At 59.9% G+C, this 18087-nt stretch overlaps 1 protein-coding gene across 1 annotated transcript in view; it reads left to right on the top strand.

The window, feature by feature from the left end:
* KCNH6 (potassium voltage-gated channel subfamily H member 6) overlaps nucleotides 1–18087 on the top strand; it is a gene marked incomplete at both ends in the record, with an annotated part of 29675 nt that overhangs the window by 9979 nt on the left and 1609 nt on the right. The window contains 10 exons of the mRNA XM_084300935.1: nucleotides 579–734; nucleotides 6908–7119; nucleotides 11390–11818; nucleotides 12606–13005; nucleotides 13246–13445; nucleotides 15144–15396; nucleotides 15865–16058; nucleotides 16473–16572; nucleotides 16859–17146; nucleotides 17529–17709. Of these exons, the coding sequence (XP_084157061.1) occupies nucleotides 579–734; nucleotides 6908–7119; nucleotides 11390–11818; nucleotides 12606–13005; nucleotides 13246–13445; nucleotides 15144–15396; nucleotides 15865–16058; nucleotides 16473–16572; nucleotides 16859–17146; nucleotides 17529–17709 (2413 nt within the window). The remainder of the gene's footprint in view (nucleotides 1–578; nucleotides 735–6907; nucleotides 7120–11389; nucleotides 11819–12605; nucleotides 13006–13245; nucleotides 13446–15143; nucleotides 15397–15864; nucleotides 16059–16472; nucleotides 16573–16858; nucleotides 17147–17528; nucleotides 17710–18087) is intronic.

Below are 18087 nucleotides of genomic sequence, written 5' to 3'. Positions count from 1 at the left end.
GCCCGCAGCTCAAGCAGGACCGTGGGGTCGTCGTGTATCCAGCGGGTAAATCTGTGTGGCCCCATGCTCCATGGCCACACTGGGGTCTTCCCTACAGCCCCCCTGCTCCCAGGTCACTGCGCCCACCCCTATGTCCCCCCCGTGCCTCAGTTTCCCCAGGGTGCTGCCCTCGCCCACAGCCTGGACCTGGGATGGGAGAAGGCCGAAACGAGTCCCCCCCAAACTGGTTGGTGACTGCAGGGCAATTAGCGGCGGCTTGATTGCAAGCAGCACACTTAATGAGGTTGAACTGCTACCTGGAAATTTTCGGAGTTCTTAATTACCCACGCCGTAATTGCTAGTCTAAAGTACATTAATATAAATGACTGTCTGGGACAAAAAAAAAAAAAAAAAGAATAAAAAATAAAGGCAGGATGCGGTCTGCAGGAGCTGGGGTGTGGCAGGGCCTTCCAAATCCCCCTTGGAAATTGCATCCCTTAAAAAATACGGTTCTGCTAAAAACATTTTATGGCATGGGGGGGGGGGGGCGGGGAAGAGCCCCCTGCGTCCCCTCCTGACCTCTCCATCTCTCCGCTCAGCCTCGTGTTTTCGGTGCCTGGTGGACGTGGTGCCGGTGAAGAACGAGGACGGCGTGGTCATCATGTTCATCCTCAACTTCGAGGACCTGGCGCAGCTCATCGCCAAGAGCGCCGGCCGGAGCCTGCACCAGCGGCTGTCGCAGAGCTGGCGCGCAGGTGGGTGGCACTGGGGACACTGGGGACACCAGGGGGGAGGCAGGGCTGCATCCTCCGGGGGCTGCGTTTCTGCAAAGCTGCAGCTCCAACGGGTCAGGGAATTGAGCCACTTGAAAAGAAAATGGGTGGAAAAAGGGCTTTTTTGGCCCTTTGTGTGCACCCCCAGGCACACCGTGTGCTGTGCACCTCCTGATCCAGTTGGGGACCTCGGGACAGGGTGGGGACAGACCCCAGGCACAGGAGGGTGAAGATTTAAGGAGAGGGCATCTCGCCTGCTTTGCTGCCAGCCCTTTGATGTTTCATGCTGGGATGGGTTTGTGGCAGCCCCTCGGGTCCCTGCTGCGGGCAGGCAGCACTGCGTTGGTCGGGACAGAGGGCGCTGGCATGGGACAGGAGCCACGTGCGGATGTTTTGGGACAGCTGGGGGATATTTGGTGTCACCAACAGCAGGGCTGTGCCACGGGGATGTCACCGCACGAGGGATGCATTGGGATGGCCCTGAACTTGCTCCAACTTTGGGCTGTTTCCCACAGTCCCAGGCTCATCCCAGGGTTTTGCAGGGCTTTTGGGGGGCAGTGGAAAATCCGATAGCAATTTTTGGGGGAGGCTGGAGCAAAGGGAGAGCCGTGGCGAGGCCCTGCAGGGGGTGCAGGTACCAAACGATACCGAAGTTGGACCAGACCATGGGAAGCAGAGGTGGAGCTTCCAAATACCCTCCTGCTTTTGGGTCCACTGTGCCAGCCACCTGTATTTTAAACAGGTGAACAATCTTACATAGATCTTCCTATAAACACTACCTGGGGTGCGGGGCACTACAGGGAGGCTTGCGTCAGGACATTTGGGGACCAGGCTAAAGCTGTGGGAGCAGCCTGGGTCTGTTCCCCCACAGCACTGGGGGTGGCACAGTGGGATTGGGAGCACAGCCAGGGCTGGGGCTGCATTGAGGACTGACGGGGCCCCTTGACGCTGCCCTTTGTGTAGTGTAACGTGTTTTTAATGCAGTCACGCTCGGTGCACGGACACAGCCCCAGTGCCACGAAGGGGTTTGCGTGCGTGGCTGCAGGTCCCGGTGGGGATGCTGTGTGTGGTTTTGGGTTTTGTGCATCCTCAGGCCAGGCATACGCAGAGGGGACGAGCAGAGCTATGCGGTGGGTGTGTGTATATCCTGCTGTGTCTGTAAACTGGCGAGGTTTATAGGTTTATATTTCTGGTGCATCGCGACAAGAGCAGTTAGCCTCCGTGCACGAACTGCTGCGGACGTCCTAAATACCAGCACCGGTGTTGCCTCCTAGCTCTCATATGTCCATCTCGACATATGACGCGTTCCCGTCCTGTTGAACATCCCCTGAGGTCTGGGTTTGGCTGCGGAAGGTGCCCAAACAGAGCCAGCACCGAGTGATTCCCTGCGCACCCCAAGGAGCCTTGTCGGGAGAGGCGGGTGCCAGCCCGGACCAGCCCCTTGTGCGTGGGTTTTCTGGCACCGAGCAGCTCGGCAGTGCTTTGGGGTTAAGTGAGGGGAGGCGAATTGTGCCAAAACCCATCAGCTCCACACTATGCTGCTTTCTCCCAGAGGACGGTGCCTTTCTGGAGCTTATTTTGCATCCCGCGTCCCTCTGCCAAGAGGTATTGCCGCTAGTGGAGGGATGAGACGCAGGGAAGGTCAGCCAGAGGCTCATCTAATGGTGATTTAGGCTGCTTTGTTTTTAATGTAGGGTGAAGCCAAGCTGGTCCAAGCCTTGCCCAGCTCCTGGCCCTGCTGACAGGGTTTGCCCAGGGAAGGTTTTGGTCCGGGATGCGAGTTTGGTCCTGAGGGTCATGGTCTGCTCTGCAGAGCAGCCACAGAGGAGGACGAGTGATTTTGTGCTGGGCATCACTACCAGGGACATCGGGTCCTGCTGTGGCTGCTGCTGGTCCCTCTCTGCATCCACCCCTTCCCCTCCTCACCCTCTTCTGCTGCTCCTTGCAGCCCCAGCTGCTCTCACCTTGGTCCTGGGCTCCAGCGAGGCAGTGCCCTTGTCCCCAGGGGCAACCCCAACACTTTGGTCCAGCACTGGACAAAATGGCTGGAAGTACTTTTCCTATTTGTTAACTTGTAGGATTTTTTTGCACGTTGTGTTTTTGTTTTTGTTGCTTTTGTGTTTTTTTTTTCCTTTTTTCTTTTTTTTTTTCCCCTGAGTCCCACCAAGGAGATTTAGAGGCTCAATTTCCTCCAGGTCCAAATCCCCTAAGTGGCTTTAAGCAGCTTAGAGACGCTCCGCACCTTTCCCGTCTTGTATCCTCAGTGGCTGGGGTCTCCTGCAGCCCCGCCGTGCTCAGAGTCTGCCCTGAGCTCACATTGCTGCGGGATTAGTGAGTGCCGCAGGAGGAAGGCCCACGCATGTCCCCCAAAACCACCCGAAATCCTTCACAGCCCGCTCCCCCGCCACCGCCCCGACCTGCCTCGCTGCGGCCACCCCGTGCAGCTAGGTTACATCTGTGTCTCTTGTGTTTTGTCTGTGTTTTTCTTTTTAACAAGGTCAAGGTAGGCGGTTGAAGTTTAGTCTCCCGTCCCTGCGGCGACTCAAAGTCCAGCGGAAATCTCTGCCCACCAGTGAGTTTGATGGAGTAGCCATTGACTATGGAAAGGTAACCGCAGCCTTTGTCTGATACGAGCCCGTGCCTCAGGCCAGGACCCAGCGCTCTTCCTCGCTCTCCCCATCCCCGCTCCCCCTCGGCTGCTGTGGCTCGGGCCGTACCCGGTGCTGGGGGGCTCCGGCCCCGGCGGCGTTGCTTCGGTGGCATGGGACCGTGCTGCTCCGCAGGGCCAGCCGTGGCTCACGGGGGGAGCGGGAGCTGTGCCGAGCTGGGAGGAAGGTCCGGCTCCGTAGGGCGAGTTGTTTGGGATGGCGGAGGTCAGGGGAGATGTCCCCTCTGCAGAGATGCTGGTGGCAGCTGGAGAAGGTGTGGCGTGAGCAGGGAGCACAGCTGGCAGGGCTTGCAGGCAAAAACCTCGAAACGGCACATTTCCCCCCGTTTTCCTGGCCGGGACCAGCCCAGGCAGCTCTGGCTTCTCAGTCCTCCTGCAAAGACCGTGATGGAGGGTGATGCTGTCACTGCCGATCTGATGAGATTGGGGAGGTACCGGAGGAACCTCGTTAGAGCTTGCTCTTCTCAGTGTCTTCTTGGCTGTCGGAAGTGCTCGAGGTACCTCTGGGCAAAGGCGTGTTGTTTGCTGAAACCCTCCAGCTCGAGGCACAGGGCTGTGGGCAGGAGGCTTTCGCTCTGCTGAGGCATCCCCAGGCACGAGGTGGTTGCTGCGCTGGGTGTATCCGGACAGCCTGGATACAGCTGCTTCCCAAAATCACAGCTTGGGGAAGGCGGGAGGTGCATGTCTTCTCTCAGGTTGTGCTTGTGGCGAGCTGAAGGCATCCGTAGTGCTGTCAGCTGCTCTGGGTACGTTAGTCCCATACCCACCAGTGCTGCTAAAGGCTCTGGGCACCCCACGGTGAAGCCGTGTGGTGCACTGCAGCATTTCGGGGGCACACGCGTGGAAGATGCGCCCTGAGGACGTCCTGACGATCCACCACTCTGGTGGAGCCTGGTCCAAGTGGGGAGAGCCTGGCAGGAGCAGGGACAGCCAGCCCCACTGGTCACCACGTCCTACAACCTGCAATAAGGCCCTTGGGGATGGTGAGGAGTGCTGCACCGTGCCTCGGGCACGCGCTCAAAGCCCCAGTCCCAGCCACGGGCATGGCTGCATAGACCCGAAGGATTCTGCCCCAAAAGGTGGTGGCTTTGTGCTCCTCGCTGCAGAGGCCGTTAAAGGCTGGAAGCTCTTTAGGTCCCCGGGGAGGAACCTTTAGCAATGGCCGAGGGGCTCTGGAGGAGAGGGAGGACCTCATAGGGCTCAATTTGCAAACCCAGCAGCATCTCCAGGGCTTCCCGGTGCAGAGCACATCCCTTCCCCGGGACGGACAGCAGCACAGGACCCCGGGCACCCACCCGCCGTGGTGGCCTGAGCTCCTGCAAGGGGCAAGGGAAAGGCAGGACCGGTGGTGGGACACGGGGACACCTCAGGAAAGAGCGCTGCAGGGCAGGTGCTCCAGGCAAACCCACCCTTAGGGTCTCCTCTTCTCTTCTTGCTCTGCCTGCTTCCAGCTACGCCTTGCAAACAGCCCCGTGGCCGTGCGAGCCGGCTCCTGGCACCATCCCGGGGCTGCCACATCCCCAAGGGCTCGGTCACCCCCACCGCAAAGCACCCTCGGTTCTGGTCCAAGCTGGAGCTGAACGGGGGAACCGCAGCGCTTCCCGGCCCCCTGCCCCTCCTCTTACCTCCCCAGCTCCCTCCTTCCCCCCAGCACGCGAGGACTCCTTCTAATAAAACCCTTTCTCCCGGCTGTCTTAAAGCCCGGTGGCGACTCCCTGATTTTGAGGGACTTGAAGACATCGCCCAAGGAGAACTGTGTGCAGTCAGAGACCGAATCCCTCCTGGAAAAGGAGAGGAGGCTGAGCCTGGAGGCCGACCCCACCTTACAACACTCGTCCCCGAAACAGGAGCCTCCCTCGCTGGGCCCGCGAGGGCCGTACTCTGCGTGGGGTTTCATTCGGTCTCGCCCCGGGGGCAGCTTCCACAGCCTCCGCAGGGTCTCCTCCTTGGACAACTTTGAGGCTGCGAGGTCTGAGTTCCAGAGAAAATTCAGGGAAAGGAGGGCAAACTCAGGTAGGGGAAAAACCCCGGAGTTTTCGGTCCTACTGCGGGAGCGACGGCCCCAGGGGCCACCGGCACATCTCGGGGGGGGAGGTCTCTTACCTTGCACTGCTTTTTCCTCTGCAAAGTGGAGATTAAGTGGGGTCTCCTCCCTCAAACCCGCTGATCTCGGCGTGCTTCCCTGCGTAGGCAGGTCGTAGAGCATCGGTGGCGTCACGCGCATGGGCCATAGACCGTGAAAGGTTGTGTTTGGCTGCCTCGGGTGAGAGGCATCTCGATGCCATCCCACCTGGCCAGGAGGGAGGGAAGGGGTCGGCAGGCAGTGTGATGGCCCCGTGAGTGATGTCCCCATGTTGGAGGTGAAGGGGACAGCAGCCAGGTGGGAGGAAACGCGCCTCCACCCCATGTTCACGTTCGGACCTCTTGTTCTCGCAGAGACGTGATGCTAAATAAGGTGGAGGGCAGGCAAGGGAAGCTTCAATAATTGGGGATGGGGAGAGATCAGCATGCGGTGTTTGGCTTGAGGAAACGGGGTGGGGGATCGTGGTCCTCAAATAGTCACAAGTTACGGACCTCAGGAGGGGGCACGGCACAGAGGGGCTGAGCGGGCAGGAGGAGGGTGGCAGCAGGAGGGCACCTTCACGGGGTCTTCGGCACCTCCTGCCCATGACACCTCTTGGGGTGATGTCAGAATGTAGGGGATCGAAGGGGTAAAAAACTGAAAAAGTAACCCAGCCCTGCCCGTAGGAGATGGAGGGGGTGGGACAGACTGGTTGTGGTGTTGGGGATGTTCCCGAACCCCCGGGTGTGGGCACGAGCACCTCTGTGGGTACACGCTGCCATGGGCCAGACCAAGCTGGTGCCTCCGGGACTTCCTCCCTGGTCCTGCACCAGGGTGAGGCAGGGAGGAAAACCAGGTGGGATCCAGCCCCTGCAGCACGGTGACCCCAACCCCACCACAGCTCTTCTTCAGGAGAACGGAGGGAGGAGGAGGTGTCTGGGTGGGGACATTGCCCATCTCCTGGCTCGCTTTGGTGGCCACGAGCCAAGGCGAGGAACTGAGGAGCTGTGTGGGTCATGCTGGAGTATGCAGGGGTGGAGGACGCCCACCTTCCCCTTCATCTGCTTTCATACCAGCTCCTGACATCCCTCCCTGGTGGGTCTCATTGGGACTGGTCCCTAACCCACTGCAATCTTCAGGGGTAGCACAGCACGTTGGGTGCCTCCGCATTTTGGCATCCCATCCGAGCCCCCTGAAGGAGGTTTAACGGTGAGAAGATGGGTGATGTGCCTGAAAAGCAGCCCCCCTCAGGTGTCTTGGGTTGGGCATCCCACGTCAGAAGCCACCCCAAAGAAGCCAAGCCTTTATGGCCTGGTCAGTGCCTTCTGGTGGCACCCCATGGTGGTCCCGCACCGAGGTCAGAGCTCTGCAAATCTGCTCCTGCCCTCGCCACCCTCCTCAACGCTCCTCTCCATCCTGTTTCAGAGGCTTCCCACGTCAAACCCAACCCCCCGAACTCCACCTCGGACTCGGACCTGATGAAGTACCGGACCATCAGCCAGATCCCCCAGTTCACGCTCAACTTCGTGGAGTTCAACCTGGAGAAGCACCGCTCGGGCTCCACCACCGAGATCGAGATCATCGCGCCCCACAAGGTGATGGAGCGCACGCAGAATGTCACCGAGAAGGTCACGCAGGTACGTGGGCACTGAGATGGCACTGGGGTGGTGGCACTGCCACCAGGACATGGTCACGGCCATTCCAGTGGCTTTGGGAGGAGAGGGCAGCGATACCTGGAGTTTCCACCCTGGGCAGCATCTCAGCATTTGATTTTCATCTTTTCCTCTGAATGTTTTAATATACTTTTTTTTTTTCCTGAATCACTTTTTAAGGGTAATTTGTGCCCAGAGGGACACGGTCATGATGGTGGCCATGAAGGGGACACACGCGTGTGCCTGCATGTGCCCGTGGTTCATTTGCAGGGGAGGCTCTGGCTGTCCCCAGGACACCGGTGGCCCTCGTGTGCTCAGCTGGAGACCCCACGGATCCCCTGGGAGACAGCAGGTGGCACTGCACTGTCACCAAACCGGGCACACGTGGCACTGCGCTGTCACCAACATATGTGACGCTGCGCTGTCACTGCAGGGGACACGCATGATGCCGCGCTGTCACCGTGGCGAACACACATGGCATCACCCTGTCACCTCAGGGGACACGTGTGTCCCTGGACTGTCACCACAAGGCAAACACACGGCGCTGCCCTGTCCCCAGAGGGACCGAGCTCCCTGCTGGCCCTGGCCGTGGGACGTGGTGGCACGGGTGTGAGGAGGAACAGGGCGCAAAGTGGCGAGGGCTGACCCTGCTGTCACCTGCCCACGGTGTCTGTGACCCACAGCTGCCTGCCCTCCTTCTATGCACAGGAAGGGAATTATTTTTAAATCCCCATGGGGAAATAATGACGTTGGGGCAGCGAGTTAATTAAAAGGCCAGGGAGATGCCGAGCCACGGTGTGAGCAGGGAAAGGGGCGTTTTGGTGCACGTGGGAGGTGCTGCTGCATCCCACAGCCCTGGTCAGGATCTGTTACCAGTGGGGAAATTGAGGCACGGGGGAGCTGTGGTGTGCAAAATACATCCAAGGGCACCTCCCACCACTGCTAGGAGCAGCTGAGGGCTAATTTAATGAAAATGCAGCCATCTGAGCCCAAAAAAGCCCCAGGGTTTGGCAGTTTGCTCCTTCAGAGCAGATCTTCCCTCCCAGGAGCTTGGTGCCAGGAAACTTTCCACCTCGTGTCCTCCATGCGGGGCGGAGGGGCTCTCCCCAAACAGCACGGGATGGTTTTTAGGTTTGTTCCCTGTTTTCCCTGCTTTGGCTTGATCCTGTCAGCCCGCACCCCTCTGATCTGGGGGTGACCGCAGAGACCTGGGGACCAGCCCTGAAGGCTGCAGCAGGATGGCGAGTGGCCTCCATGTCGGGATGGGATGGGATGGGATGGGACGGGACGGGACGGGACGGGACAGACCTCTCCTCCCCATTGCATCTCCCTATGGCTTCAGGGGACCCAAGCATCCTGCCCATCCTCACCCCATGCCTCCCACCACGCCACAGCTCCTTGCTCCTGCCCTCTAAATAATTCACAGCGAGGCAGAGACAGAGGCGAGACGTGGCTGACGGCATCTAAAAATACCGGCTGGCAGCAGGGAGAGGCAGTCAGTGGCTGCTCGGGGCAGGCAGGAGGGTCGGTCACAAGTGCAATGAGTGCGCCGGGCTCAGCCTGCGTGGCTGGAGGCGCTCAGGTGCTGTGGGGTCAGCACCACCAGCTTGGGGTCATATTTTGTGGGTGGCACCTCTCCGGGTCCCCAGGGAAGGGGGAAGGATGTGGAGTTGGTCAGGGGGTGATGGGGAAAAGGGGCGGAGGTGCTGAGCGGTGTCAGGATTTGGTAAAGAGCAGAGAGGGGGGAAAGGCCAGTGCCTGCCTGCAGCCAGCACCATGGGCCTGATCCTGCCCCGTCCCTTTGCTTGAGGGTCTCCTGGTGGCTCTGGTGTGTCCCCTTTCCCAGCTTGGTGTCCTCCTCCTCATCCCCATCCCCCTGCATGGGGCTACACCTGCTCTGCCCTGAGCCCCACGGGGAGCAAGCAGTGGCCTGGGTCATCCGGGGCCATCAGGGCCCCCCCTCCATCACCCACAGCCCACACGCACCCTGCTCCCTCCTCCCTCCTCCTCCTCCTCCCTCCCACGGCCACCCCTCGCACCCAGCACCAGCACCCTGCACCCCCAGCATGAGCCTGCGGCTGCAGCTGAAGCCGGTAAGTGCAGGGGAAAGGGGACGGGGGAAGGTGCACCTGGTGGAGTCACCATGGGGGACACCCGGCACTGCCACCCTCAGACACCCCCTGAACCACCCAGGCCACTGAGAGGTGCCACCTGCAGCCCTCAGGGACAAGGCTGAAGGCATTCCCTACCTCTGGGTTGCTTTAGATGCACTTTTGGCGGTTGTTTCTTTTCCCTTTTCTGCCTCAAATCTTTGTGGTTGTCCTTTTTTTATTAATCCCTGCCTGGAAACCAAGGGGGCTCAACCCACTCTTGCTCCAGCTGCAGGAGCCAGGTGCCAGGAGCAGGGGCACACAGCAGGCATCTGAGCACAGGGAACAACGCTCGAGGTGCTCAGATTTGGGACTGGCCTCACCGAGCTGCTCCCAGCCAGGCAGGGCAGGACAATTAGGGTACAAGGGTGGCAGCATCGCCGGCTTTCCCAGACACAAGGCGTAGGAGCCTGTTTGGGGTCTACAGGACACATCTCAGCTTGGGGACCAAAAATTTCAGCAGCATCGCTTTGTCCCCGCGGGAACCATTCCCCAAGCCCACCCGGTGCCTCACTCCCCTCCGCAACGATTGCATTTCAGTCACTTTTTCCTATCCCTCCCTCTCCGTCCGCCGGCCACGTCGGCAGCTCCCGCGGCCCCATTGGCGCTCTCGTCCCCACGGGGGCCCCAGCATCGATCGGGTTTGATTAATCCACGCCGGGCTCCCAAATGCCCTTCGCAGCCGCATGCCTCCCGCCCGCCCGGCCGAGCGCGTGCGTGCCTGCGCGGGCGATGCCGCGGCCCCGGTCCTGCGCCCCCCGCGCCGGTCGCTGCGTGGGCGCATGGGGCTGGGGACCCCCATGGGGGACACCCGGACCTCACCGCGGGTCAGCTGCCACCCAGGGCGCCGGGCAAGCCGCAGGCAGGTAGGAGCTGAGGACGTGGTGGGAAAGGGCTGTGGGGCCGGATCTGTGCGGGGTCACAGCAGCAGGAGCCCTCGGGTAGCCTTGAAGGATCCAGCCCTTCCTCCGGAGCTGTTGGCAGAGTCGTGGTGGTGCCCATCACCACCTCAGGGTATATGGGGCTGCTGGTGGGATGTGGGATCGGCATGGGTCCTACTCTCTCCTCGGGGACAGATATTGCAGGCTGGCACCGAATCGCACCTGTTTTGCTGGGGCCTCCATGCGGGGATGCCCCTTGTTCTCCTCTATGGGTGGCACGGGTGGTGGGCACTGTGGGGACACCCAGGGGACAACAGAGTGTAAAGGACAGGCAGGGAGGATCTGGCTGCCCCCAACTCCAAATAACCCCCTTCATGCCACCGTCTCAGCATCCAAAGTAGGACAGCCCCATTCCTCTCGGTCCCCAAAACCTTGCGTTGTGTCCCCAAGGTGGCTTCAGAGCCCACCAGGAGCTGGCAGTGGGCCTGGAGGGGGGAACTGGGACATGGGGGGACTCACCGGTGCTGTGGGATTGTGTCCCCAGGAGGAAAGACAAATCCAGGGCGTGTGACAATGCGGCAGGCTGGCTGTGCATGTGCAATGGTGTGTGCCCCTTGGTGGTCACAGGTTGTCCCCTCCCTGAGGATGCTCAGATGGGAAATGGGCACTGCCCGAGGCCAGGTTTTGCTGTGGGTGGCCCCAGCTGTCCCCTCTGTCCCAGAGGGACATTGAGAGGAAGGTCCTGCTGTGACCAAGAAAGGCATCACACGAGGCTTGCAGGATGCTTAATGTGCCATCACCCTTGGGGGCACAGCCATGGGACTGCATCTCCAGGCTTGTTGTCCCCTGTGGTGGGGACACCCAGCAGCTCCTGGGCTGGTGGCACTGAGCTGAGGGCACAAGGAGGCATAATAGGAGGCACTGTCCTCCCTGCCAGTGTGGGTCTCAAGGGTGTAAATTGGAAAAATGCCTGCCCCGAGGGTCCTCCAGCCATCAGAGCTGGCCAAGGAGCTGGGCAGACCTTGGTGCCAGCCACAGTGGTCACCTCACCTTGTGGCCTCCTGGACAGACACACATGAAGGCAACTGAAGTGAAATAGATGTAGAAACCCCACTGCATGCTCCCTGCTGCCCTAACAGCACAAGGGAAACCCTCACTGGGCTCCTGGCCTTGTCCAACCTCCCTCCTGGTCTCCATGTCCTTCCCATGCCCATCTCCTGGCAGGTGCTGTCCTTGGGGGCCGACGTCCTCCCTGAGTACAAGCTACAGGCACCGCGCATCCACCGATGGACCATCCTGCACTACAGTCCCTTCAAGGCCGTGTGGGACTGGCTCATCCTGCTGCTGGTCATCTACACGGCCGTCTTCACCCCCTACTCGGCCGCCTTTCTGCTCAACGAGGAGCAGGTGGAGGAGAAGCACTGGAACTGCAGCTACTCCTGCGACCCGCTCAACATCATCGACCTCATCGTGGACATCATGTTCATCGTGGACATTGTCATCAACTTCCGCACCACCTACGTCAACATCAACGACGAGGTGGTGAGCCACCCCGGCAAGATCGCCATCCACTACTTCAAGGGCTGGTTCCTCATCGACATGGTGGCCGCCATCCCCTTCGACCTGCTCATCTTCCGCTCCGGCTCTGACGAGGTGAGGAGAGGACTCGTGGAGGGACGGGGAGAGGGGTTTAGGGGAGAGAACGAGAGGGGTATGGATGGGTTAATGCAAGCAGTGGGAGGATAGGTTGTACTGGGTCTGGTGGTTTTACTGTACTGGGTCTTCTGCAAGGAGATGGTCAGAGGGATGAGCAAGGATGTTTAACAGGTTTTTATTAAGCAGCTGGAAGCTGGGTTTTTATTTGCAAAGGGTCAGGCAGCCATGCAGACCCTACTATAAGCTAAGATAATGTCCAACTGGACCTGCTCTCCTTGCAGGGGAGACAGCCCGGGGCTCACCCAGCACAGCAGGCCACGAGCTCAGTTTAGGGACCAGCCTCACACATCAGCAAGGGTGAATTTGGGCTTGCATTTCAGGACAGACTCAAAATGTAGGCAGTGGGATGGGTCTGTTGTTACTGTGCTACCTGGAGGCCCCACCATGGCTCAGAGCCCATGGGATGGGGCAAAGGGCAGTCATTCTGGGATGTCCTCACCTACAAAAGGTGAGGACCCATCAGGAAACATGAGATTGGCCTTGGCTCCTCTCACTTGCTCGCCTGTAATCCCAGGGCTCCTTCCCTGCCCAGTCAGCAGAGGGAGGCCGTCCATTTTGTGGCACGATTCACCTAGCCTCTCTCAGGTGTCACCTCCAGGACAAGTGATTCATGCTCTCAAAGTGCCTTTTTAGCCTTCAAAGCCGGTATGGATAGACTGGAGACACGCCTTTGGCCACATTTATCCCCTGCTTGTCCCTGAGCTGTCTCTGCTCTGCCCCGCAGACCACCACCCTCATCGGCCTCCTGAAGACCGCCCGGCTGCTGCGCCTGGTCCGCGTGGCCCGCAAGCTGGACCGCTACTCGGAGTACGGGGCGGCCGTGCTCTTCCTGCTCATGTGCACCTTCGCCCTCATCGCCCACTGGCTGGCCTGCATCTGGTACGCCATCGGCAACGTGGAGCGGCCCTACATGGAGCACAAGATCGGCTGGCTGGACAACCTGGGCGACCAAATCGGCAAACGCTACAACGACAGCGACCTCTCCTCCGGCCCGTCCATCAAGGATAAATACGTCACTGCCCTCTACTTCACCTTCAGCAGCCTCACCAGCGTGGGCTTCGGCAACGTCTCGCCCAACACCAACTCGGAGAAGATCTTCTCCATCTGCGTCATGCTCATAGGCTGTGAGTGCCTGGCCCTGGCCCTGCCCCGGGGCTTGGAGGGGCTGCTGTGGGGTGACGCAGGGGGACAGCCACCAGGCTGCAGCACGTGGGGTTTTGGAGAGGATCTCCCTCTGCCCGTGCCTCTTGTGCACAGAGGATGAGGGAATAGAAATAGGGGATTTGGGAACCTGCTGCTTGCAGTCTGCGGTGGTTGGGTATGCATCTCCCCATGGCCCCCTGAGTCCTGCCCTCTCGTTGCAGCTCTGATGTACGCCAGCATCTTCGGCAACGTCTCCGCCATCATCCAGCGGCTGTACTCGGGCACGGCCCGCTACCACACGCAGATGCTGCGGGTGAAGGAGTTCATCCGCTTCCACCAGATCCCCAACCCCCTCCGCCAGCGCCTGGAGGAGTATTTCCAGCACGCCTGGTCCTACACCAACGGCATCGACATGAACGCGGTGAGTGCGGCAGGGGGAGGCCCCCGATTCATGCAGCACCTCATCCTGATTCTGGGAGCCCACCAAAACGTGTCCACCTTTTTGATCAGGGTAGAGAGGAGGCAGGAGATTTGGGAGGCTGAAGGGAGTCTGTCAGCCCTCTTTCCCTATTTCTCCCCTTTCTCCTTTTACCCCCATCTATCCATCCCTCCATTCCAGGCCCACGATAACATTTCTCGGCTGGAGGGCTGCTTTGGTGCCAGCGAGGAGCTCAGAGCCCCCGTCGGCGCCAAGCGCTTTCAGGACAGTGTCTGTTGGTGCCGCAGAGCCGGGATCGATCCAGCTCCTCTCCACGCTGCCGGTTGCTAAGCAAAGTGCATCCCGCTCTCAGCGGCAGGGAAAGGAGGGCATTTAAATAAACCTCAATCCATTTTAATTAGAGCCCAGAGAGGCAGCTGTTTGTTAGCAAAGGGAGGATCAATGGGGGAGCCACGCTGGAGAGGCGCCGGGGCTCAGAGCCTGGTGGGAAGGCTTGGATGGCACCAAGGCACTGTGGGGTTGCAGGGGGGGCTCAGCCTGGGGTGGTCTTGGGGTGGTCTCGGGGTGGCAGGACTCAGCTCTTGGCCATGGGGTCCTGTGCACAAACATGCTGGCTCAGCCAGCTGCAAGGCAGAGAGGAATGAGAAGGGGCAAGGCGAGGAGAGAGGTGGCACCTGGTGCTCCCCAACTTTCAGCCCTCACCAGGCTGCTAACCCGCTCGTTCCCAGCTCATCCTCCTTTTTTTTTTCTAAGACTTGATCCTCCTCCATCCTTGAGCACTACCGGGGGACAGATTTGCATTAATTCAACAGCTGCTGCCTCAATAAACTGGGCAGCGCTGGGAGCTTTGCTGCTGGGAGAGCCTGAGGTTATCCCTCTCCCATGGAGGGAACACCCTGAGCTGGACGTCTGTGGCAGTAACTGGAAATGAAGCCACAGCACCCCACAAAGCTCAGGGCCTGGCACAAATCCCCTGCGATAAGCTGAGCTTGGACGTGCCACCGCTCACACCAGCTCCTGCTGGATGCTGCTAAGACACGATACACTCTGATCAATCATCCCACGTCCCGATCGAAGCATCCGCCCCCGATTTCCCAGTAAGGAAACTAAGGCATCCTAACCAGGCATCCAAACCAAGGCATCCAGAGCAGGCATCCAAAGCCCTCGGTGGCAGCGACTTTCTCTGTGTTGCGAGTTTTACCTTGATTTCACCTTCAGGTTCAGCTTTTGCTCGAGGAGAGGTGTTTGCCACGGGTATATTCAGCTGTTGCTGCACACAACTGGCCTGTGCTGCTCCTTGGCGTTCAGGCAGATGCTGTTTAATTAGGACAGCACCTCGTTACCAGTTTGCGCTCTCATTCAGCCAAGATCAGTGGGTGGAGAGATGAAAGGGGGATATGCCACCAGTGGGTATAAATAGATTCATTTGGTTATTATTATTATTTAGTGCTCAGGAGTGCTTTCATCCCCAGCACAGGTGGTACAAGCCAGGGACAGCAGGCGTCCACCAAGGGTGTACGAACATGTCCCCGTTGCTCAGAACATGTCCCCAGCTTTGGGATTTAGCTTTTTGGGGGCTCCCCGTTTGGTCACAACATGCAGCACCCCGGGATGGGCAGGACCGTGGCCGTCCTTCCCGGGGACAGGGGTGTGAGGGCATCTCTGCCTCGCTCTCTGCAGGTGCTGAAGGGCTTCCCCGACTGCCTGCAGGCAGACATCTGCCTCCACCTCAACCGCACGCTGCTGCAGAACTGCAAGGCTTTCCGAGGGGCCAGCAAAGGCTGCCTGCGAGCCCTGGCCATGAAGTTCAAGACGACCCACGCGCCGCCCGGAGACACCCTGGTGCACTACGGGGACGTCCTCACCACGCTCTACTTCATCTCCCGGGGCTCCATTGAGATCCTGAGGGAAGACATTGTGGTGGCCATCCTAGGTGGAGAAGTCCTTCCTTCTGGGAGAGCAAGGGGCGTTGGGCGAGGGGCGAAGGGTGATGGGTGATGGGTGAAGGGAAATGGACAAAAAATGTGAGGTAAAGGGTGATGAGCAATGGACAAAAGGTGGCAGGTGAGGGGCAGAGGGCTTCTCCAAGTCCTGGAGAAGGAAAGGCTGTTCCTCATCATCCAGCTAGTCACCATACAAGCGGATGTAGGATGGAGGATTGCCTGGAGATGCTGGGGAGAGGCCCCAAAGGACTGAAGATAGATAGCAGGGTTCAGCAGTCCCCAGCTCGTACTGATGACCCACCACCCTGGCTTGGTGTCATGGTGTAATCTCCACATCCACAGTCAGGATTGGGGTTTCTGGGCACCCCCTTGTCCCCAAGCCCCTAAATGAGGTATCCTGGTCTAGCAGAGCTGGGGTGGGCCCCCACCTCTCCCTAACGAGCTGTCTGTTGGCACAGGGAAGAACGACATCTTCGGGGAGCCCATCAGCCTCTATGCCCGCCCAGGGAAGTCGAATGCCGATGTGAGGGCCCTGACCTACTGCGACTTGCACAAGATCCAGCGGGAGGACCTGCTGGAGGTTTTGGACATGTACCCGGCCTTCTCCGACAACTTCTGGAGCAACTTAGAGATCACCTTCAACCTGCGAGATGTGAGTGCCAGGGGTGTCCCAGGGATGGGCCGGTCAGTGCCTTCAATTTGGCCAGTGGGAGGGATGAAGTGAGGACGTCAGCCTGTGCTCCTCGCTCAGTCTCTGAGCTCTCAGGCCAGCCCTTAGGGTCCTTTGAGCTCTGCCACCAGCCCAGGAATTCCTGTGTGGGATGGGGAAGTGAAGAAGAGCCAGAGGTGGCTGGAGACCAGGCCTAGAAGGATGGTGGTTGGGCAGTGGCACCTATGGATGGGACCTAGCACCCATAGATGGGACACAGCACCCATGGAGGGACTGTGACACCCATGGATGGACTGTGACACCCACAGATGGGCCCTGGCACCCACAGATGGGCCGCAGGACCCATGGGTGGGCCATGGCACCTTGTCCTGGTGACCAGCCCCTCTTGTCCCTTAGGCAGACAGCGTTCCCCGCACACCACTCAGCGAGGAGTACGACTGCACCTACCGGCGCGTGCGCCGACGCAAGCACTCCCTTTGCCAGCCCAACAAGCCCGGTGAGTCCCCTGCCTCCCTCGCCGTGCCCCGGCCATCCCCAGCCCCATGCCAGCTCCGCAGCCCAAAGCATTGGCAGAGCCAGGGAGCGGGATTTGCCATTCAGTCACTGCCCTGGCAGGCACCCTAAAGTGGTGCATCTGTCCCTCTACGTCCCCACACTGACATCCACGCTGCCTTCCCTCCTTCTCCTTAGGATGCCCTGGCCCTACAGGCACCCTAGAGGAGACGGGGGCTGATTTTACCACTGTGCCACCCCCCGAATTAACCTGTTGTGCTGCCCCACAGACCCAGACGCGGGCACCTCTGATGCCGAGCAGTATCACACCTACTCAGAGCTCACCAACCCGCAGGACCCGCTGAGTAAGGACCAGTGGGATGACCTGGGCAGCAGCACCACCCCCTGCTCCCAGACCAGCGACGACGAGGCCAAGCCCAGCAGCCCCACGAAAGCTGAGCCCTTCCCCGCATCCAAAAAGGATGATTTTGCTCTGCCCACGCTCAGCCTCATCACTGCCAACGCCAGCAGCACGGAGGTCGGCAAGCAGGCGGCGGAGAGCAGCCAGTCCTACACAGGTAGCACATCTGCAGCTGGTAGGAGGGTGGAAGAAAGGATGTTAGGAGAAACTCCGGTGCCATGGGGTTTCTCCTAGCACCCAGGGACCCCTCTGGAGCTGTCCCAAGGGGCCAGATCTGTGCTGGGCCACACAGGAGGTAGCAGCTTCCATAAGTGTGGTGGGTGCCACTGTGGTGGACTGCTCATGAGCACCTTGGGTGCCCAGGGTGATGGATCCCCATAAGCACCTCAGCTGCCAGGGTGCTGGACTCCCCCTGAGCACCGTGTATGTCGGGGGGTGGCTTTCCGTGAGCACGCTGGGTGCTGGGCCCTGGAGCATCTCCATGCCAGGGAGCTGGGGGACGCAAATCAGAGGTGCTGAGGGGTCTCCTCTCCTTCCAGCCACCCCCCTGGATATCCCCAACATGTTCACCTTCTGGGAAGACCGAAGGCCGAACCACCACCCGGAGCCCCTGCAGCACGTCTCCCTGGTGCACAGCTCACGGGACATCCCCCTGCACAGCGACTACAGGCCAGGGCAGATCGAGTCCAGGCTGGAGCTCCTGCAGGCTCAGCTCAGCAGGTGGGCAGGGCACAGGGTTGGAGAGCACCTGGGGAGGGGAAGATCCAGGTCATCACCTTCTCCTGTTCTCCACGGGTGGCTGCACCAGGCTCTGTGTGCAGCAGATGCCACCTCCTGACCCTCTGGGACTCTGCAGTCCTTGGGGAAGAGGTGGAGGTGATTTGTAAATGCAGCAACTTCTCAACTACAAGTCTCAGCCTGGGCTGCAGCCCAGCACCTCGTCTCTGCTGTCCCATCACTCCTGGCATCCGCTGCTCTGCCACTGCCTCCAGGCTTGATGCAACCACAGACATGAAAACACCCCCAGGCTCACAGCCTGAGCCCTTTGCAGGCCTCCTCTTCCTCTTGCAAAGAGCTGCAAAACTCCTCATGCACATC

Source organism: Netta rufina, assembly GCF_964035555.1.
Source record: "Netta rufina genome assembly, chromosome: 24".
Classification (NCBI taxonomy): Eukaryota; Metazoa; Chordata; class Aves; order Anseriformes; family Anatidae; genus Netta; species Netta rufina.
The sequence above is the reverse complement of the archived record's forward strand: the minus strand, read 5'-3'. Positions and strand labels throughout refer to the sequence as shown.